This window comes from Coloeus monedula (genome assembly GCF_965178545.1).
Source record: "Coloeus monedula genome assembly, chromosome: 1".
Taxonomy (NCBI): Eukaryota; Metazoa; Chordata; class Aves; order Passeriformes; family Corvidae; genus Coloeus; species Coloeus monedula.
In genome coordinates, this window is record NC_138781.1 from 109926476 (window position 1) to 109950289 (window position 23814).

Here is a 23814-nt window from a genome sequence, read left to right on the forward strand (position 1 = left end):
TGCTTTAAGTGACCAACTAGTGTGTAATTTGACTAATTTCCACAATTTTGGTTCAATTCTGTGTAACAGAATTAAGACAATTACCACACAAATGCCACAAAGAAATAAACTATATGACATCTTATAAATACCTGCCAAGTTACTTTCAAATTTGATTTATCAAGTCCAGGCCCAGAAACTCCTAGGGAATTTACACATGCAGATGTCACTGTCTGAACCTGATTTCCAAACTGATCTGTAATCATTACATCTGTTAAAAAGACAATGATAATTAAAATGATTATTAGGATGATTACCTCAGCAGCTGCTTTAATGAAACATTATACAACACATGGAATATAAATGTACACAACACAGACACAATATAGAGAAAATTTACATAACTATCACTAAATCACAGAGAGGCTGAGGTTGGGAGGTATCTCTGGATGTCACCTGGTTCAATCCTCTTGCTCAAGTAGGGCGACCTTGAGCCAGTTGCAGACAGGCAGCCTCAGGGTATCCCCAAGGAGGGGGACTCCACAAACTCTGGGCAATCTGTGCCAGTGCTTGGTCACCCTCACAGTGAAAAAGTGTTTCCTGATGTTCAGGGGGAACATTCTGTGTTTCAGTTGGTGTCCATTGCCTCTATTTACTGTCTCTGAACACACATAGGAAAAGCCTGGCTCCAACTTCTTTACATTCTCTTCAGGTTTTTATACACATTGATAAAACCCCCCAACCTTGTGGGTATAAACCAAATATATCTATATCCCATATTTGTGCTTCCCGCTTTTTTGAATAAAAAGATTTTTTCTTACTGAAAAGTTAAAAAATCTTAAAACTGAAAGCTGTTTTTCAACCTCTTAGTTTGTTCAGTCACACACAAGTTTTTAATGTCCCAAAATACCATAAGAATTTTTAATTTTTCACTATGTCATGTGGCAACTGCATACAGAAACCAAAGGAGAATGAGAAGACTGATGCCTAACATGCCTGCCTCTTAGGTTAAAGCAACCATTAAAATGTGTCACTTTGAAGTCCATGCCTTAGCAATAGTCTGAATGCTCTTATGGCCTTTCAGATTTCAGAATACATGAACTAAACAAAAATTTATTTGAATTCATTTGAACTCAGCATGATGAATGACCCAATGTACAAAGTACAAGACAAATCTTATCAGAGAGTAACTCCAGAATTGTAAAATGGCAATTCAGAAGTCTGATCATCTTTCTGTGAATGACAATGTAAACCTGGTTTTTATATTAAAGTAGTTGAAGGTAATTTACTCTTGATGACATTGGTAAATATAAAAGTCTTAAACTGACAAGAAAAAGAAATATATCGTAGAAGAAAATGAAGAATATGCACTCACCAATTTCACTCTGCAGTTCTTCACCCATCTGCAATGTGTTTGATCCTTTTAGTTTACATTTAATGTGTTTGGGTTCATCAGGAACTGGTCTGAGTTGGCACATGAAAACTGACTTATTTCTCTCATCAAGGTAAACATAACATAATAGCAGGCATGGCAAATATCTTAAAGAATCTTAATGCTTGGTCATGTAATATATTTTATTTTCCTACTGCAGACCTGTGAAATGACTAATTGCTGCAAATTTACCCTGGCATCAGAGTGCTGTGAATTAATTAGTTCATTTCAACCTATTAAAAACACATGAAATACACTAAAGTAATTTAGAATCAGATTAATCTTAATAAATTTAATAAAAATACAAGTCTTAATAAGAGTGATAAACAGGTAATTTCAAAGTTCAATTTATAGCCTGTCAGTTTTGACTGAGAAACCAGATGAGAACTAACTTTGCAGTGATATTTCTTTCTCCTCAGTCACCTAACTCTTCAGTAAAACTAGTTATTCTGTAAGCTGATGTTTACTGCAAGTTTACAAAACCAGCAATAATCTTCTTCATTGTATGTATACTTACACAAGTGATTACGCAAACATATCACAATGGAGTCTTTCACATAAGTAATGTTCTCATGTAATAAATTTACACAAACTCTCCCCACCTCCTAAGCTTACATTCTCCTGTTAATTTGCCAATCACTTTCATTATTTCAGCTTCTGTAGAAAGACTTCTGTTTTACCCTGAAGTAATGAGATCTACAATTCTATGCCAATAACATAATTAATAACAGAATATTTCAAATGAACAAACCTGACTGTGAATGCACTCTCCAAAGACACATGCTCATCAAGGTAAGTAATTAGACAGTAACGTACATCTTTTACTGAGGTCGGTACTTTTACATCAGGTAATAATCCCTGCATCAACAGCTCTCTGTCAATTTTGGGTGTCCAGTTAACCTAAAATTATCATTTTATAAATTAATCAAAAGCTGAATTATAAATGATTAGCTACATAATACATCTTCTAGCCATTTAAAATATGCTGATATAACATACAGGCAATAGCAGTTTTCAATGGAAAGCCTGTGCATTTCCCAGCAGTAACCAATGCTACCTGCTGAAATACAGCCAATTATTTGAAAAAAAAACCCAAGCACATCAAAACATACATTAGCTTTCCCTCACTGAACTTAAGTTAGGAAAAATACAAGTGTGATATATTTGGTGAATCTCTATGTTTGTCTTAGGCTCCACATAAGTACACAGACAGGGCTAAGATAGGCAAGCAAGCCTTCATGAGGAACATGCCTACTCAGAGTTCCTAAATACAGGGAAGGCCACAGATCTGAGGAATTGTAACTACGTCGTAATTATTTTATGTGTTTAGGAGAAGCACTGGAAATACTAACCTGCTTTTCGCAATACTACCCTGAAGCATAACTTAATATTTAATGAATAAAAATACTTTAAAAAATAATTAAGAGTTAAGTTTCCATGTTTATTAGTACAGTTTTGAGGAATATTATTTCATAGCCTGACATTTATGGATTTTTAAGGGTATCAGCTTTGTGTCGCTCCCCCACATTATGCTGCTGTTTACTCCAAAGTACTTGCCTTGATTTTTTCTGCAGCAGCTGCAGTTATGGGTATTTCCCTTTCTGCTTCATCATACATCTGAAATATAAGTTTGTTCATGACATGGCCAGCAACACAAGTGATTTCATCCTGATGTTTAATCTGAAGAGCTTTTTGTCCGTTCATACTTAAGACCTGTAGTCTTGCAACATGACTGCTAGGAAGAAGCTTTATGATCTTTTCCACTGGTGGCACATCTTTGCAATTCTATACATGGGTGAAAAGAAAAGACATAATTAAGACATTAAATTTAGATATGCATACACATAACTCCATAATAGCCTACAGCTCTACTCAGAATTACCAGGTATGACCAGGTATCCTTTCATATAATTCACCTTGCCATATGAGTACTTATTTACACATTTTTCCAGGGTAAAACACACACAGGTCTTATTTTCTCCAGCAGTGTGACTCTCCTGACTACCAGGGAACTGGAATGTTCAATAGCATTTAAAAAAATTCATACTTCATGAGCTTTGAAACTGAAATGCTACAAAAAACTATTGATTGCCATACTGATTCTTACACTAAATGTTTATGCAATGAGGGCAATTTGCCAAAACAATCCAGGAATTAAAAAGGAGAAGAAAAATCCCAGGAAACATGCATATTTCTGAAACACCTCAGGGATTTAAGAAATAGAGTAAGAGGTGAAGAAAAATGGAAAAAAACTCTTTGCCTTATGATTTTCTAGATGAAAAAACGCAGCCATCTGATTTTGAAGTTTATGATACCTAAACCAGTAACTTTTGGGGGCTAAGCTTATTCATAATGGATGCTAGCAAGACAGGACAATAAACTGCTTTCAATCTTTTGTTCATCCAAACATTCCAAACAATACTCACAAGTACTTCAATCCTTGCTTTCAGTATCTGGTCTTTCTTGATATTCTGTACATGTATAACTGGACCAGTTAAAATGTTTGTTCCTCCATTACTGCAGTCCACAGAATACACAGGAAGGTCTGAAGCACCTAAAAACTGTTTAAAATGTAAAATTAAACAGCAAATTTCTTTTACAGAACTACTATGATTATTCCAGAAATTATTATTTGTACAAGTCCAAACATATATATAATTATATACAGAAAAAAATAATATATTTCAGTTTTTCAACAACTGTAAGATCAACACCTGTATTTTTCTGCAGGTGGTAAGAGATGTGTGGGAGAAAGGAGTAAGTTACAGAAATAAAATAAACTATCTATTAGCTTGCTTTATTAACACACATTAATTAGACTCTTCTGCCATTACGCAATAAATTCAATTAACTTGTGAAGTAAACTTCCTTTTCATTAATTTACTAAACATCACACATTAAAGAAATTTAAACATCAAGTTCAACACATCATCATATCACTGCAGACCCGGTCTACATGAAGAGAGTGTACACAAAGTGCAAATGGAATGCAGACTTTTGCAGTAGGAAAACATTTTTACATATCCTTGCTGGATTTCACTAGAATTGGAAAAGTCACTTTCTTGAGTCAAAAAAGAGGGCCAAAAGGGGAAGTTTTTTTACTTCCTAAAGTCAGAGCAAGATATGCATTTCCTTCTGAGCTTATATTAGTGCTTATGATAATAGTCTGATCTAATACTATTTTCAGGCACTAGACTCGAATTTTCAACTTAAAAAATATAAAAAGTAAGCTGTATGAAGTTATTTTTCTGAATAAATTTTAGCATTGTATATGATAAATATGGCGTAAAATACCTTAAAATTGAAACAAAATACCCTCACATAATTTTCTCTTCCATTTCTAAGGCCAGGTTCCACTGATTCTAAAACTTACTGAATGGCTCACAATAGATGAGAGGTAAGAGAGTCACAGTTATGGATTGCAAGCTGTAGAAACTTCAAAAGCATTGCTAAAGATACTAAATTCTACAGATTCCAAACAAGATTCTTTAATAATAAGCATGAATCAAAATCCTCATGGCACGCAACGAAATGCAGTTTACCTTACAATGAACAATCAACTCTGGCTGCGCTGTTATATTTCCTGATTCATCCAGTACTTCAACCTGAAAGGGAAAAGCTGTACCATTTTCAATCTTAAGAATTTCTGAATCTGGTTTTACTTTCAACTGATGAGGAGGGCCTGTGAAAAAATGCACAATTGCAGAACAATAGTTATATTTTAGATAACTTGTGAGACATTGAATTTCAATTTTTGCTGTCTCAAAGAGTTTTTAAAGCCAAGCTACCAAGATGTTTGTGATAACAAATAATTTCAAACAATTCAGGTATATTGGTTTGTACCGAAAAGTTTCTGTCCTTCAATACGTATCATCTGCCAATGTTTTGAATTAATTTAGTAGAGAACAGTTAGACAAACATGATGAAATTCAGAATGTACAAGGTGTAAACACATGATATAGTTCTGTTTACATATTACATGGATTCACATTCATCAAAAAGAAACTTGGAACTTTCTTCTGACATGTTAAACCCAAAAATATTAATATTGAGATATCCAATTAATTGCCAAAGCTATCACAGCTACAATCTGCACGCAAAGAAATGCAAAAGAAAATTTTGTTGTCATTACTTGGATAATGAAATGAAGCTATTCAAGTGAGTCTATCCCCTGGAACACAATGATTACAAGAGTTTTTAAAAAGAGATTAAGTAATAGATTACTATTAAAAGACAGGCTCTGAAGGAACAAGGATGGCAATTTTTCAGAAGCATCCTTTATGCATGATTTATTAAAACTTCTATTTCAAACTCACTGGTTGAAGAACGAGACTGAAATAGCTTTTATAACTACTTTGTCAAAAAAGAGCTTTCAAGGCCAATGATATAACTCAAGTGAGAAGAAAGAGGTAGTGAAGGATCTTTACATTGTCAAAATCACTATGAAGGATGAAGCTGCCTTTAGACCAAGGTAAATAACAGTAACACACAACACAGTCTGTCTCAAGTCCAATAATTTTGCTGTTTTCTACATAAAACCTTAACTCCTCAAAAGAATAATGGGCTACACTGTGCATTGTTGGTCTTACAAAATAGCACACAATTTCTCTGCAAAATGAGATGGGCAAGACTGATGTTTGGTAATCTGGGAGGCTAATTAAAAATTTTAGCCATACTACCTTATATCCCAAAACCAGAAGAAGCCAGGTAACAAGGGATAACAGATCTCATGTAAGGGAGTCCTCAGAATCAAGACATCCACAAAACATAAAAGTCTGGTAAGGGCAGTATCCTTACAGACCTCTATGATCCTCTCCTGCATTATGATACATTCAACAATGTAACATTAAAATTTCAGAGACAATTCAATTGCCAAAGCATCCCCCTTTGCTGGGGTAAGGAACTGAATGAGCACGTACTCATTCACAAAAATGTTTTCTGCAGGGAGAACAGGTCAATGTAGATTATAAATCTCAATGCTAAAGAAAAATGAGAAGATAAGAAATTCATTCATTCAGAGGTATTCGATAAGAAAAAGATTTAAAGTAATTAAAGGAGGAAAATGCATCTCAAATAAGCAGACAAAAATTCCAGCTCCTGGAATAGTAGATAAAATTGGGCTGTGAGCACAATGATATTCCTGCCAAGAATGACATGCTCCTGGCTTTATTTCCTTCCTAGTCATCACTTGGATCCTTTTTTATGCCTCACTAAATATTTTACTTTCTTGAGAGAAGCTTTCATTAATAGTGTCAAAATAATATTTAAGAGAATTTCACTAAATATTTTAGGGATACTTACCAGGCTGCAATCTTATTTTAATGACTTGTGTATCTTCTTTTAAACCGGGAAGAGTAATCTTCAGATTAAAATTCTAATGAAAAGAATATTTTAAATATTAACTTAAACAAAACCATATAATAGTCTCACATAAACATGTCAATTTGTACATATGTTAATTTCAGAAGTTCCTAGAAATTTTCTTGCACTGCTACAAAAAACCAAAAATTTTTTTCCCCCTGTACTGAAATCTGTCTTTTCCATGTTATTATAACCAGAGACATTCAATTCAGGATTTGTATGTTAAACTACATGGTTCTGAAACCATGAAAAGCAGCTATCATAACTTGTGGTTTACTGCTTAGAAGCTGTTTTAATAGCGAAAAATATAGCAGTTCAAAAGAAAAGTAGTTTTAAAGAAAGGGTCTGCAAGTTCTGTGTTTGTTGTTCCTCAGCAAGGCACCACTACCACTGTCCATCTCATCTTTGATTGAGGATTTAATAAAAATAACTCCTGTAAACTGCATCACTAAAACCAATTTTTGTATTAAAATGAGAGAATGAAGAATAATAATAAGAAAGTAACACCCCTTCTTTTTTAATTTTTATGGTATGATGTTATTTCTGTACTGCAAGTTCCTTAAATGATTCTTGGTCTTGCCCCTCACCAAATTTATCTCTTGCTAAAGTCTGGCACTTTTGCTCCTCTACACTTTACTTCTCATAATCCACTCCATCTTACGGCATTATTCTTGCCCTTCATCTTAAATTCTGAACATTGCCTACAAAATTTACTACACTGAAATTAATTAATTTAATTTTCAATAAGCAGGTATATGCTCTTTCTCCTATTTAGACATCCTTCTTCCAGCAACAGTATTCACTATTTTTTAAGCAATAATATCAACAGTGTAATTGGGGTAACTCAGCTCCTAGCTTTATCTTTACTATGCTAGACTACAAGACTAAATGAAGCGATACGGACCTGGCTAAAATACTGTGTAAATATGCCATATCAATAATGCTTAAATTATTTTTAAAAAACCTTTAAGTCTATATTTATCAGAAGCATTAAGACCTGTTTTATGAAAGAAATATCTTTAACATGTAATGTATGTTTTCGTTTTTACAGTAAAGCAGCAGCTTGACAAGGTGCTGAGAATCCATCAGTAACAGGCTAGATTTGGATAACATATTCACTACTGAAGTGCAACCAGAATAGTGGAAACATTTAAAGAAACTCAAGGAGACACCCTGCATATTAGCTATTACTACTCATCATCTCAACTAAGAATGGAAGATTTCAGTGCTCCCTATCATCTTTCAATGCAGAAGTCACCAGGATGATTTGGCTTATGTAGGAACCCAGAATGCAAAGAATATTTCTCTGCCTGTTTTTCTTACCCCCCTGAACAACACTGTTTTAGCCTCCAACTTTGGAAAAAATTACCAACGATCAGACAAGAACTAGAAAATACAATGGTGTGAATTAGGTGATAGACTACTATGTAAGATTGTCACAGGGTGAAAAATTTAGAGGTTTTGGGCTTCTCTTTGTAGTAAATAGATAAGAGTAAAAATATCAAAATGGAGGATTGTTGTTGTTCTCTAAACCTTCTTCTCCTTCTTCTACTACTCCATGTTCTGCAGTAAAAGTAGTTTGGAATGACTGGATAGAGAATTCCACAGTTCCTGCCCATGTTACTGAATAATTGGTAGGAAAGTGAAAATAATATATGTTTTTAGTAACTACTGGTAAAAATATCTTTAAAAGGCTGTGTAAATCTTGATAGAGAGCCTCCACTCCTGCTTTTCTGCGCTCTATGCTGTACCTGGGTCACGCTAGTGGCTCTGTTCCTCTGATAAGACTTAATAAACAACTATCCGGCAGCATTGAAACTCAAGGAAAAGTCTCGGTTTATCTTTGAAACTCCTTGCAAGGACTTTTAGAAAATTCTCTCCCATCAGGAGGGACTTGATTTATGGCACAGTTCAGAGTCAGGCTTAAACCAATCTCAGCACAAGTTCAAATTAAGACAGCTGATTTGGTGTGCTGGGTGCACTCTACCACATACCCATGTGTTGCTCAGCCCTTCCAGTTCCATCAGCTGAAAAGAGTGCAGGTATGGGAAATATAAATTGCTCCACGTAGAGCTCTAAGAGATAATTTGGAAATATCCCAAGAAATATCTGTAGTCACTAATGTAGACCAAACTTAGCCAACACTATATGACAAGTCATTTTACACAAAACTTATTTTCTCTGTATCTTTTTTTTTTTAGTATGTTACTTCAAGTTTAAATTTATTAGCCTACCTTGCCCTGGCAACTATTTATACAGCCTTTAGCAGTAACACCCTTAATGATACACTTTGTTGCCACAGGTATTTCTTCATGCTTCAATGTTAATCCACTAGAAAAATATACAGAAACATAAGAGAATTTAGAAACAAACACAGTTTTAATAGACAAGATATTTTCAGATACTCTTACGAAAATAAAAGCAAAAATGTCAGTTAATTTATGTGAGAAATTCCCAGTATATCATTCAGATAAATCCTAAAGTATTATTATATTATTGTCACGTGAAGAAAGGGCAATTAAAAAAAAAAAAAATAGAGATGGCTGTATTACCTAGCTTCCAGAATTGGTCTAAGGCGAGTTGTCAAGTGCGTTGGATGACCAAATTCATCCTGCAGTTCCAAAGGAATATTAAAAGGTACTCCAATTCGAAAAGGAAGCTCCAAAAGACCCACCAAAAATTTCTCTGGTTTGCCCTCTAAGAGAAAAGAATAATACATTTTTAGAAAGAATTATGTGTGTTCATTGGCTTTTTCTTGATTAAGGCTGCAATTAAGTCAAGTAGTTTTCAGATGTAAAGTAAACGGGCTGTTCAGAATACAGTTATAACCAAAGTTATGGTTTATTGGATTGATGTTCTTTTTTTTAACTTACACTAAAATAAAAACAATAGTTAAAATACAACAGCAGTAGACTACACTATAAGAAACATAACAGGATAGTCAAAATTCCCAAAGTATTCACAACACCAATACAGCACCTGAAAGTCAACAATTCTGTGTGGACAGCTTTTCTTAAACATTTAATTGCTTTAATTCTGATAAAATAAATCATTCATGCAACTAAAAATTTTTGTTCTACAACTACCCCAAATTTGAGAGATAAAGATATGGGATGACGAGTATTAGAAAAAGAAATGTGAGTGTATCTATCCTGTGAAACCTGGCCCCATTAGACTGCCTCCAATTAGGCACTAACAAACAAGACCAAACAGTGGCCACAAGTGGGAGCATGTAAATCGAGAATCGTATTTTGTGGAATTAAGACTGTCTTGACCAAGTGGCCTTTGAAAAAAGAAGCAATGCCCTGCTGAGCTAAATGGTAAATAAATATCCTACCAAACAATTTCAAACTCAAATTAACAACTGCTTTCAACACCTAGGGGTGTCATTATCAGGGAGCTTCCTTTGCACAAGACATGACAGATACCTTGTATTGGCCAAAATTAGTTACTGGTTATAACAAGAAAAAGACCCCAACTTTACAATGTCTACAACTTTATTTATCATTATAAGTGAATGCTAAAACTGTAAAATGATTTGAGAAAGTAAAGTAACTCCTGCAATATTAAAGTAAGCAACTACTAAAAGAACATGTCTGAACTAAAACCACAAACCTTGTAGATTGACTTAGAAAGCTCAGTTTTAATCAGCATTTATGACAATTTTTTAGCTTATCAAGAAGTATAAACACTCAGCAACAACCCGCTGTTAGTGAAATAGAATAATTTGTTACTCAGCCAAAAATGCTTTTTCAGTGTAGACTGTTCTTTTCTGGATTTTTAGAATCAACATACATAAAAAGTAACACAAATATTAATATTTTGGAATAATAAGCATGAAGCTTTATGGCTGCCTCTGAGACAACACAAAACAATTGCAAAAATAAAAACTTGAAATATTTACCTTAAAAAACTGACAGTATTAAAAATGTTGAACTATCTTCTGATTAAATACAAAAGCAGCAATAGATAGCTAAAGTTGATTTTGGTATCCCTTGAGTTAGAAGTACCAAAATATTAGCTAAATAGATTTTTCAAAGTTTTATTCCTTTCCAAGGAGATTTGTTTATTTCAATTGTTATAGCTGAAGGAATTTTTAAATGAATGCTGCCATACTGGGGGAAGCCACACTACTACTGAAAAGATTCTCTTTTCACTTTGATAAAGAGATAAAAGAGCAGACAAGGTTCATTTTTGTTCAGAAAATGAGATTTTTTCTTTTCTTTTCTTGCAAGTTCACAGAAATATCTTGAGCCTTCAATGGCATGTTTTCAGACATGTTCAAATAGCTACTCTTTTCAAGTAATGCCAAACATTTTTTTCCTGTATTATCATACAAGAATACCTCTTTCTACTCTGCCAATAAGCAGCTTTTAGAAGAATATGCTACATACAAAGAACTCTTTTCTGTCTCAAGAATTTGCATTTAAAGCCTGTCATTTTGTGAAAGAAACAGGAGGCTACAGAAAACACTGATTTTCTTTTCTTGATCTTCTGAAAATAGATGTTAGCTGTATCTCCCAAAATTGTGACAAAAATATGCATTTTAACATTAAATGCAAAGAAATTAGAGGGTTTTTTTACTTTCCTTCTTCCTGTCCCCCTTGTAGATAAAGTTCACGGAATGGCTGAGTTCAGAAGGGTTTTCTGGAGGTTATTTTATCCAATGTCCCTGGCCCAAGTGGGGCCACCTAGAGTCAGTTGCCCAGGAATGTATTTAGACAACTTTTTACTATCCCCAAGAAAGGAAACTCCACAACTCCTCAGGCAACTTGTGCCAGCACTGGGTCACCTTAATAGTGAAGAAAAACCAGTTTCCTGATGTTTGGAGAGAACCTCCTGTGTTTCAACGTGTGCCCATTGCCTCTGGTCCTGTCAACTGAGCACCACTGGAAAGAGCCTGGCTCCACCTTCTTTACACTCCCTTCAGTTGTTTACAGACATTGATAAGATCCCCATGAGTATTCTCTTCTCCAGGCAGAACAGTCACTGATCCCACAGACTTTCTTCAGGTAAGAAATCATGGAATCATAGAATGGTTTTATTTTGGAAGGGACCATAAAGATTATCCAGTTCCAAACCCCCCTGCCATGGACAGGGACACCTTCCACTAGACCAGGTTGCTCAGAGCTGCATCGAGCCTGTCCTTGGACACTTCCAGGGATGGGGCATCCACAATGCCTCAGGGCAAATTGTTCCAGTGCCTCACCACCCTCCAGTTCCTTCATCATCTTCATGGCCCTGTGCTGGACTCTCTCCAGTATGTCCATGTCTCTGTGACATAATATAATGTGTCCAGTTCTGGGCACAGTACTCCAGGGGTGGCCTCACCAACTCTGAGTGGAGAGAGAGTATTACCTCCCTCAGCCTGCTTCTAATGCAGCCCAAGAGGCTGTTGCTGCTTGTTGCAGTGAGGACACATTGTTGGTTCGTGTTCACCTGCTGCCCACCAGGACGCCCAGGTCCTTTCCTGCAAAGCTGCTTTCCAGACACTTGGGTGGCAGCTTGGGGGTTGTCCTTCTGCAAGTGCAGGACTTTGCCCTTCATGTTCAATTTCATAAGGTTCCCGAGAGCCAACTTTGGCAGCCTGTTGAGGTACCTCAAGAGGTGTCAAATTCTCAAGTGTATCAGCCACTCTTCCCAGTTTTGTGTTTCAGCAAACTTGCTGAAGGTACATTCTGTCTCATCATCCAGATCATGAATGAAGACATAAAGCACAATCAAACCCTGTACTGACCCATGGGGTAACCACTACTTACTGTCCTCCAACTAGACTTAGAGCCACAGATCATCACTCTCCGGGCTCAGCTGTTCTGCTATTCGTTAATTCACCTCAGTCTGTTCATCCAGCTCAACCTGCATCAGCTTCTCTGTGAGGATCTTATGGGATCTTACTGATGAGAATCTTGCTGATGTCTAGGTAGACAACATCTACTAAGCTAGTCCTTTCATCATAGAAGGCAAATTCACGCTAACTACTCCTGATGATCTTCTTGCCCTTCATGTACCTGGAAATGGTTTTCAGGACTAGCTGTTCCATCATCTTCCCATGGATTGAGATGAAACTGACTGGCCTGTAGCTCTCTGTGTCCTCTTTGCGCTTTTTGTAGATGGGAGTGATGGCTTCCTCAAAACATTAGGCAGCTCTCTCAATTGCCATGATTATTCAAATAGCATGAGTGGCCTCATAAGGATGTCAGCCAGCTCTCTGCTTCATGAGTGCATCCCATCATGGCCCATGGATTTATATATCACCAGTTTGCTTAGGTATTCCCTGGCCTGATCACCTTCCACCAAGGCTGTATCTTTCTTGCCCCAGACCTTCCACCAGTATTTGGGGCCTGGGATTCCTGAGGTCTGTCTTACTAGTAAATATTAAGGCAAAGACTATTTCAATATCTCAGCCTTTTCCACATCCTGTGTTCCCTGCCCCATTCAGCAGTGGGCCCATGTTTATTTCAGCCATCCTTTTGTCACCCATATATTTAAAGATACCCACTGTGTTGGCTTTGATATATCACTTGCCAGTGATTCCACTTTCAATTCCAACTGGACTTTGGCTTTCCCAACCCCATGCCTCTCTGCTTGGATAGCGTCTCTGTATTCCTCCCTGGTTACCTGTTCCTATTTCCACCTTCTGTATACTTCTTTGTGTTGAGTTTTGGCAGTAGCTCCTTGTTCATCCATGCAGGCCCCCAGGTATTTTTGTCTGACTTCCTATTCAGTGGGATGAACCAGACTTGAGCTTGGAGGTGACCCGTGAGTACTAACAAGCTTGCTTGTGCCCCCTGTCTGTACAGGGCCTCTTTCCACAGAACTCTACCAGGCAGATCTTTGAAGAGGCCAAAGTCTTCCAAACACCAGGTCATGAGCTTCCTTTTTGCTCTTCTTCTCCAGCCTTTCTGGATTCCTCTGCCTGTCAGGACTACCTCCCAAGGGACTCTGTCAATCATTCACCTAAACAGGCCAAATTCTGCCCTTGGGACATCCAAGGTGGCAGTTCTGCTAACCATTCTCCTTCCTTCTTCACTAACAGTAAACAGAGTAAACTACCATTTTGTGATCGACATGCTCGAGACAGCCTCTGACCAGCCACCAGTACTTCTCTGCTCACAAAGAGAAAGTCCGATGGGGCTCCTTCCCTAGCTGGCTCCCTCACCAGTTGTGTCAGCAAGTTCTGTTCCACACACTCCAAGAACCTCCTAGACCATTTCCTCTCTGCTGTGTTATATTTCCAGCAGACATCTGGTACAGTAAAGTCCCCCACAAGAACAAGGACTAGTGATTGTGACGCTTCTCCCAGCTGTTTATATATTTAATCTGCCTCCGCATCCTGGCTGGGTGGTCTGTAACAGACTCCCACCAAAGTATCTGTCTTGTTGGCCTTTCCAGCTCTCTTAGCCACAAAACACTCAACATTAATTGTCACCATCATCAAGCTCCAGAAAGCCTAAACACCCCTGGGCTATCCTACTACCTCTCCTTCCATGCCGATCCTTTCTTAAGTGAGTATTCTAGTAAGCATTGTGGTAAGTATTTTATGATGATTAATCCAAAGAAGACATATCCATTACAACCAAATGAGAATTTAGCTTTGCATAGGGTTCTTCCTTAATTAATTAAAAAAACACTTCAATCTCAACATATTTATTTTAAAGGTATAACCTGTTTCTTAATGAGTTTCTGTGGTTTATGCATGAAAGTTGGGCTAATGAATACTCGTTTTATGAAAGAATATTTGTGTCAATGAGGAAAGAGGGTGATTCTAATGAAGTGTAAGTTTATTTTTTTAAGTACATTCGGGAAAGTTCACATCAGGGAGCTTTAGATTCCATCAAAACTTTATTTTTTCTGTAAAACTGCCTGCTGCAGAGCCAACACATCACATGCGAGATCAAAACCTACTACAAAAAACATGTTTCCTGGAAATGCTTCAAATCTGACGTGCAAATGCTACTTTTCAGTGATGAAAATCACCTCTCAACTAGAACATGACAAATTTTGATATACTATGAATCAAACAGAAACACTAGAAATAGGAGAAAGTAAGATTGGAATTCTTACCTACAATAGTAAATTTAAATACTTTAGATGGTAGAGGCCTTCCTGCGTAAGTGTCTGCATTACTTTCATTCAATACTACTTGCAGTTTCAAGGAGTAGTTACCAAGTTTCTGAAGATTTTCTAAACAGAAATAAAAGTACAATTAGATAGAAAAAAAAATTATACACAGACTGAAGATATTGAATATGCAAACTTACCCATTTTTTTAAACCAGTACGGCCACTTGCCTCCATGCTGACTGATATGGGAAATTATTTCTTTATTCTCAGTAGGTGCTGCAAAACAAACACTCAGCTACATGTATTTAAATTTTACACTGTAATTCTTAACTTTTTCAAGCATTGGTATTACTATTATGAAGTATCACTATCGTTTCTGGATCTAATAAACATCAATTTAGCTTCACAACTAAACACATTGATCACAGCTAAAAAAAAAGAGTTCCCTGTCTAATCCCATTTTAATTAAAAATTGCTAGCCTCAAGCACATTGCACTGAAAGTAGAAGGTTTGTAAAGCTGAATTTTATTAACTCTTTTGTTGTATGTTCCCTATTAAGTATGAACACTCAGCACTCCGTGCTGGCAATGGATCAACTTTACAAACGACTGCAGCAAAATTGTTTAAATGGAAGCAATGGTAAAAATGTGCAGTTGACAGAACATATAACTAAGATAAAAGAACATTCCTGTTTTGCTCCCAATTGTTTTATTTGTCTTCATAAACCTCTTCAGAATTAAAACACATACAAAAACAGAACAACTGAAACTCTGAGGCAGTTTTACTGACTGGTTCTCTAACCTAAGATAAATACAGAAGTAAGATTTATTATTGGAAGTGTCAAGAGGCATTAATACTTTTTTATTCCCAAAATACACTTTAGAATATAGAATGTGACTGTAATAAGACTACACAGAACAAAAAGAAATGCAGTAGAAAAACAAATTGTTTTACAGCTTAGCAAAACTGTTTCAAGACCCTGTTCTTGCACCAAATGGCATAAATAAGATAAAGTAAGAGCTGTCAACTAGACTTTTATCATTCTCTTAACCCTAATTCAAACCCTAATTTTGAATCAAAGCTTGTATAAGACTCCCCAGTAATAGAGCAGGTTTCTCATAGCTCAGCTCTCTTGGTAGTCCATAGTACAGTCTGCCAAGTATTCCATTCTTCAAAAGCACTTCTTGCACATGATATTTGCTCTTGGCCTTTGTATGGGTATAACTGCATTTCTCTCATTCATACAATTAGGGGTTTGAGTTTGACAGGTATGCCATGCCCAAATCATCACTTATAGGACCTTGTTCATTGTTCTGGTGAAGAACATGAGGATACACTACTGATTCTTCAACTGAGTACAGAAAAAAGCTAACATAGGAAGCAGAAACAGTTAAAAGTACAAATTTCCATCAATCAATTAATGGGTTGGGAGACATGAAAGGTCTGGAGGCAGACTTTTCAGTAATCCTAGAACAACCCTGACAAAACAGAGCAATAGAAACACCAGGTCTCTCTCAAGTTCATACTTTCTGAAGTCAGGATGCTGTACCATACTAAGTTTGCGAAACACTGGTTTGTCACTCATACTGATAGGAAACAATTTGATAATCTATATTAAACGAACACCGTTTTTTCAACTCCAACCTCTTTATGCCCCAGGACACTACGCTGGACAATGGTCATGCATAGCAGCCAGCTCCCAGAAATGAGTGCCATTAAAATACCATGTGTAGTCTCATAACACACATACTAAATTGTATACTTCCATTTGTTGTAATACGTATACTTCCATTTGTTTTCCTTTGATGTGTATCACTATAATAACCTCAGTGCTTCAGAAAGGTATTTTTATAACTCTTAACAGATAAAGGAATTCATTTTCCTATGGTGTATGGAAAGAAACAAGATAAACAAGATCTTAAGTTTCTACAAGTTTCAAATACATTTAATATGTGCAGAATTTGAGTTTTCAGAGAATTTAGTGTTCTAATTCTGTGTTCGAAACAAAACTGAGTGATTTCAGCTGCCTTGGACAGAATGCAATTCTTAACAATGCAATGTGAGAACATCAAGTGAAGCACCCACAAAATGGAAACCACTAAACAGTCAATTAAAAGAAACTTGATTTTTTTAAAAATTCTGAAGTGACTTTATGTTAGATACTAAACTAGTCTGATCCCTACTTTTATGCAGCTCACGTAAATTGCTAGGCTAATTACAGAAACATTATCCATTTTACCCATGTTCTTATGCATGTTAAGTAGATAGGCTGGAATTGATAGGCCCTCCTTACTTGTGACAGAAGATGTAATCAAAGTACAGCATTAAGACATTAAATACATGGCACTGAGGCACTTGTCATTTCATGAAAAGTGGCTTAGAAATGCTACACAAACTGGTGGAGTATTGTCTAACTACCACATCCATTTATCAAATTCTAATATGTATTTTAGATATATACGTATTATAAACTGAAATACCTTATCCATTATGCACTTTAAAAATAATGAAGATACAATTAAATATAATGAAATACTCACAATGCAAAATAACCTTGAGTTCAACAAGAAGTTTCTTTGAACCTCCGTGGCTTGTACCTGGAAGTTTTTGCATTGCTTCTCCTTTTTTATTCAAAATTTCTATTCTTAACGCTCCTGTATTTAAAATGAAAAATGACGGACTTTTAAAACATGCTGTGGATTAAAAGTGATCAGAGATGTCTGTATGCTTGTCTTTTTAACAAGAGTACATAATGTATTTTTAAACTGGCATTTAATATTTTAGTATTTGGAAGAAAAAAATATACCTATTGGTGTACCAGCAAATCTTGTATCATTTGGGAACAACTCATCTCCTTCAGGCCATGTTACCGATAATTTGTCAGGAAGCCTAACAAAAAACAAAGGGTGAACATTTTTTCAGTAAGTTAAAATAAAGGGCAATTTATCTTAAGTTAAATAGACATGAAGCTATTTTTGGGGTAGGGGAAAAAAAAAAACCAAATTCCAAGCTATTTCTTCTTGGTTTATATTTTTTTTTTGTTTCTACTGAAACAGCTGACTGCTTTCCCACTTGGGAACAAAACTGAACTCTGTTTAATTCCTGATTAAATACAAAAACTGTAATTAGGACCTCCACAATTATGTAATTATTACTTAGTGCTTACCTTGCCATTTCATCCTCTATGTATTTTTTAACAACTTTGTCAGACACTGTTCTGTCAAGTTTTGAGATTGGAATAATTTTCGTTTCAGCATACAATGCTTGTGGTTCCTGAAATAAAAATTCAGTGCAGTTATAAATGGTCAGAATTTACAATATGTCAGAGAAGAAAGACCTCCCAGTCAAGGGACTAGACAACTCAACATAGACATAATGCAATATGATAATAAAGACTACCTGGTGACACCACAAGACTATGTTTTAAAATTTGCTGAAATCACAAGGGTTACAAATGGATGCTCAACATACTCTTGATGCCAACTGTGACACTTTATTTCATATGCAAATTTTAACAAGTCAGATGGCTGATAATGAATAATAATTTTAACATATTCACATTAAAGCTAAAGTTGACCATTTCTAGACTGCTGATTGTCAAATATTACATCGTTTTCAACTGTTATTTAAAGGTAACTTAATTAAGTCTGATAACATGTTTAAAGATTTAATATCCATACTAGCTGTGTGAATCCTTTCTGTATTTGTTCTTACCAAAGCAATTTGAACCTCTCCTCCAGTGGCAAATATATCCCCATCATGGTCTCCATACAAAAAAAATTTCTCAATACTTCCATAGAATATTGGATGAGTCTTAGTGGTTTTCACCTGTAAGCAGAAGAGACCAATTAATACATTACTCCTGCATCAAATGTACAGTATTTGCCTTTTAGAGGGTTCAACTAACTTACCAGCTGCCCAGTTTTGTATGTTTTTCCATCCCACTCTATTGCAGCATATGTTGTCCAAGGGCTCTGCATTCTTTTGGATGGTATATCACTACGTACAGTTATTCCTTTAAAGACTGTGAATTTTATCTGTTTGTCATATTTTTCATGACACTCTTTGAGCCACAGAGCAAATTCTCTGTCAATTTTCATTCGCTGCTCCTATAGATTACAAAATAAATACATATTTACAACATATTACAGAATTTGAATCTGACCACATCAGAAGTCTGTACAATTGCAACAGTACAGAGATACTGTACTCAAAAAAAAAAGCTAAACACCAAAAAGACACACACACAAAAAGAACAAAAGTACAAAAGAACAAACAAAAAAGAAAAATAAAGAAACAAAGAAACAGAAACAAAGACACAAAGGAAAAAAAAGGATTCTTCAGTTTGAAAACACTAAAAAATTCTAGGAAAACTACATTTCAAGACAAAAAAAAGTGCTTCCCCGAGCAGCCATATTCCTTTAGGAAGAGGGTTTTTCCACAAAAACTGTCATATAACAACTAAATACAGTAATTGCTTAAGAAAATAAAAGGAAAAATACTGAGTCTTAATTTTTCAGATTTCAAGATTCAGCTTCACCGCTCACTAAACCAGAGACATGAACAAGTAACAAGTGAGCAAACATTTCTGTATCACACACATTGAACTTCACCAAGAAGAAACACTTAACAGAATGCAACAATTACCTGTCCATTGAAGATTCTTGTGAACAGAGTATTCTTATCCTTTAGCTTCAGCTCCAGATCCATGAAAGTGAGTTTGTTTGTGCTGACCTGGAACTTATCATTGGTAAACAATGCACCAGAAATTCTGTTGTAGCACTCAATTGGTGCCAATCCTCTCTTCTTTGGAGGAGCACACCAGTCAAAACTTAAAAGGAGAAAGACATTGAAATTCTTTTTTATAAAGAGAGGTTTACAATTATAGAAACAGACTGTAGAAACAGATTACCACTTACTCTTCCACAGTTGTGTATGGTATTAATCTTCCATTCCAAAAACATTCAAAAATAGGCCTTTTTCCTCTGGCACCTTTTTCTACTATAAAGCAGTCATCATCATCATCATCATTTAACCCTTGATAAAAAAAGAAGTCTCCTTGAATATATTTCCTTAAGAAACTAATATATAAAGAAACAGAGCAATCTAAATTAAGAAGTACTATTGTTATTAACTTGAGCACAGTAGCAATGCACATGATATCAAGCTCATCATATATAATAATAGAGTTTTTTTCCTGTTTTAGAAATACCAAGCAGAAAAACTAAGAAAGCTAAACAAAAATTTTAAACGGAAGTCAAATATTACCAAATCTACCAAATTTGAATATTTCAAATTTGAATGTTACTTTTTCCTTAGTTTCAACTGATGTTCTTGTAGTGTCATAAAATCTTGACCCAATTAACTCAAGATCTGCTTTGTCCAAAAAAAAAAAAAAATAAAAACACCAGCACAAAATATTTTAAAACCCCTAGCATTTGAAAACTCATCAAGACTGAATAAAACATTTTAAATTAAGAACTTAAGACTACATGTTGTCCTTTGCAGTATTCTGATACTAGAATCTCTTCAATCTAACTGCTCATATTTTATCACTTTGTTGGAGCAAAGATGCAGTCAGGAAAGTGCAAAGTTTCAGTTGGACTACATTTCAGAAAGGTTTTATAGTTTGAAATCAGATGGTGTTACGTCAAATATCAGGTTTACTGGAATGAGTTACCACAACAGCCAATTTATTCACAAGATCTGTTCATCTAAAAAAAATGCATCCAAAAGAATTTCTGTTCCAACGCAACCTAAATCAGGTAACAATTTGCACTTCAACTTAAATTGTTCTAGTTTTTATTTCATTAAAACATTTAGAGTAGTAGCACTCTATATGACAGGACTGACAAGCAGCAAAACACTTCACTTACTTGATGGAAAACATGGATCATCAGGGTATGTTTCTTTATCATACAGGAAGGGATGGTATCGGATGATACCTTCAACTATACCTTCTTCTTCAACATGTGCCTTAAACTCAAAACTATCTGCTGCAGTATTTATATACAATGTCTGCATGTCATCTTTGATCTCCCTCAGATTGACAATCTTTGGTACTTTTCCTTTTTCAAACATTGAAATCTGGAAAAAAAGGAAAACAAGTTGATTTCCCTTGGAGCAAAAGACTTACAGTAATAAGCATTTTGACAATTAACTGTTGGCAAATGGATTAGTTCCTACATTGTAATGCTAAATAAAATGACTTCAAAAAATTAAACAACATAACATCTTGGAACGCTGTATTTTAAAATGCATGATTACAGAGAAACAAGCACAACATGAAATAAGTTGCCATCAAAGAGGACTTTTGACTAACATGTTTAAAATCTTTTACCTGAATGTCGATGTTGTTGAAAGGGCTTATGTCTTTTGTTACAGCATTAGCTTCATTTCCTTTCGGTCCATGGATATAATAGTGATAAATATGTCTGAAATACATTTCAGAAAAAAACACAAACCAGCAAGTGAAATTAAAAAATTGCACATTATAATTTTTTTAAAAATTGAAATAAGCTTGTACTTTTATTAAAACATAACTGGTTTGTTGCACTGTTACAAATCAACTCCTTGACAAAATATATCTGGTAAAGAAGATTCACTAAAGGGAGTGACTGCTTTTCATTCCTCTCATCTCTGTCATGCACAATCACATTAGGACCAATTTTTGGGTAAAATAATTGGAACAAATTTTAAAAAAATGCAGAAGTGCAAAAAAATAGAACTGTTACATGGCTACAGATCATTTACATCACAGGGCAAACTAATAAAACTACTGCAAATTGTTCTGCACTCTGGAGATCAGAAAGAACTAGAGCCACAAATCTTTCCACACTGTTTCTGATACCAGTTTTGTATCAATCACCTTATAGTAATAGAAACATGTAACAAACAATGATTATCTTTAAGTTATTTATAAAAATTTGAATATAGGTAGGACTCATGAATGTGATCCGTATATTAGAAATAATTTTTCTGTTGTAAACATTGTTTTCTAATGGGCGTTTTTCCTCATTTAAGAAACTTCAAAAAATCCACATGTCAGATAGATTAATTAATTTCATAGACATATGCAATTTGAGAAAACTGAGGAACTTAACTCTATTTACTTCAACTTTTCAGCAAGCTAGCTAGTTCTTCCAACTTCAAAGACTGAATCCTTAAGCCTTTGGGGGATCATGTGGACAAAAAATGAGATTATACGAGTCAATGGGACTGAATGCACGACAAAAGTTAAATGCACCTGCAAGTTTATAATTGCTTTGCTTCTGACATCCACTGCACTACATGTTCCCCAAAGAGAAATCTTGGTTTCCAGAAAACAGCTCCTTATAGTCTCATTGCTCAGGACTTTATGGTATGTCCAAATTGCTTAGTATTTTGTCTGCATTTCTTCAAAAGGTAGTCTCATGGCCTTAAGACATAGTTATTTTAGAGGTTCATCTCCACTTCAAAGCACCCAAAATAATGAGGGCTGTGCTGCAGCCTATTAAAGCAGAATGAAACTGGTATCATGCATGTGTGGCAAAATGCATGGCAGAAGGGAATGGGGAGGTGTTCAAGGGGTAAAGGGCCATTACAGCTGAAATAGTGATGCAGGACTGTGTAGCACTGGAAGGCTAAATCTGATTGGTTTTAGTGTAACAGCTACAGGGCATATATCTGAGTAATTGCACCTGGGTTCCATCTCAAACAGAGGCAGCTCTTTCACTTCAAGAGATGGCTGGAAAGAACTAACACACACTTAAGTGTGAGTGTTCACTTGACGAGCACCTGGAAGCTAATGAGGGACCTAAGTTATTCTCCGCATGTAGATGTACCCTACATTTTCATGAGGTTAAAAATAGTTTCAGCAACAAGTTTTTATGTGCAACACTGAATGACATTTCACGTAATAAGACATTATTTGATTCTTATATTAATCCTCTTTTTAAGTATATCTATTATCAGATTATAGGTATCAAAAACCAAAATCATAGTTTGAAAACAAAGTTCTGTAGTTCACCAGATTTCAAAATTGGTCTATGACTTTGTATTTCAGTTTACATTCACAGATGGATCCATCATCTTAACAGGTAAGCCCAAAAACTATTCACAGGTATCTCCAGGCTCTGCAGGCCCACTGATGACATTACTGTAGTACAGAGTGGACAGTATCATATATCCTCCTCCCTCTTAAACTGGGATGAAGCAGCAGTACTTTTTGTTGCTGTTGTTTAAAAAAGCCAACCAACGAAAAGATCCCCTAAGACTGCAAATACAAAGCTAGGTACCAATTAGAGCACAGCCCTGAGCAAAGTAATTGATGCAGTTATTAGTAATTAGATTAACAAATTATTACATTAGTAATACAACTTTAAGTTGAATAGGCTACTAAAAATTATAGTGGGTAACTATGTATCAATCATCAAGTCACATCTTTGGCTGGGGGGGCCCACTCAGTTGTGTTAGTTTCTGTAAAATTGGTTAGGTAAGAAGACTAATTGTAGCATCAACAGCCTTAACAGGAATAAGGCCAGTGTCAAAGAACAAAAAGAAAGCAGTTCATAATTATCTGACTTTGTTAGTATCCCACTTTTTAAGTCTTTTAAATCACCAACTTACGCCAGCTGCCTTGTCCAAAGATGAAAGTAGTTTTTCAAGTACTGCATGTGATCTGGTTGTACACCTGTAATGACAACTGCTGTGAAACTCTCTTTATCCCTTTCTTCTGATATTAGATTATGAAGAAATCTTTCATCATCACTTGTGATGTGAGTAGAGTCAGATGGCTACAAAAAGAGTAAAATAATAAGAGCAGGGATGTAAATTGAATTTCTGAACTCCCATCAACTTGAAAGGGATAAAAAACATAACAGAAAAGTAATACAGAACACATGATGCTAAGTACCACAAAGGATGAAAGCTTAAAATAAAAGTTTCAGATTAAAGTCAACAAGCTGAGAACGTGACATCACTGATCCAGTTTATTTTCAA

The 23814-nt window shown here is 35.4% G+C and overlaps 1 protein-coding gene across 1 annotated transcript in view; it reads right to left on the reverse strand.

The window, feature by feature from the left end:
* Positions 1 to 23814, reverse strand: part of SMCHD1 (structural maintenance of chromosomes flexible hinge domain containing 1) — a gene marked incomplete at its 5' end in the record, with an annotated part of 66784 nt that overhangs the window by 25845 nt on the left and 17125 nt on the right. Inside the window, 21 exons of the mRNA XM_082282479.1 lie at positions 132 to 250; positions 1355 to 1443; positions 2163 to 2311; positions 2969 to 3196; positions 3838 to 3972; positions 4954 to 5093; positions 6713 to 6785; positions 9007 to 9103; positions 9325 to 9469; positions 14837 to 14956; positions 15034 to 15111; positions 17376 to 17489; positions 17642 to 17724; positions 18002 to 18108; positions 18550 to 18663; positions 18747 to 18944; positions 19483 to 19666; positions 19755 to 19872; positions 20712 to 20922; positions 21176 to 21269; positions 23443 to 23609. Of these exons, the coding sequence (XP_082138605.1) occupies positions 132 to 250; positions 1355 to 1443; positions 2163 to 2311; positions 2969 to 3196; positions 3838 to 3972; positions 4954 to 5093; positions 6713 to 6785; positions 9007 to 9103; positions 9325 to 9469; positions 14837 to 14956; positions 15034 to 15111; positions 17376 to 17489; positions 17642 to 17724; positions 18002 to 18108; positions 18550 to 18663; positions 18747 to 18944; positions 19483 to 19666; positions 19755 to 19872; positions 20712 to 20922; positions 21176 to 21269; positions 23443 to 23609 (2763 nt within the window). The remainder of the gene's footprint in view (positions 1 to 131; positions 251 to 1354; positions 1444 to 2162; positions 2312 to 2968; positions 3197 to 3837; positions 3973 to 4953; positions 5094 to 6712; positions 6786 to 9006; positions 9104 to 9324; positions 9470 to 14836; positions 14957 to 15033; positions 15112 to 17375; positions 17490 to 17641; positions 17725 to 18001; positions 18109 to 18549; positions 18664 to 18746; positions 18945 to 19482; positions 19667 to 19754; positions 19873 to 20711; positions 20923 to 21175; positions 21270 to 23442; positions 23610 to 23814) is intronic.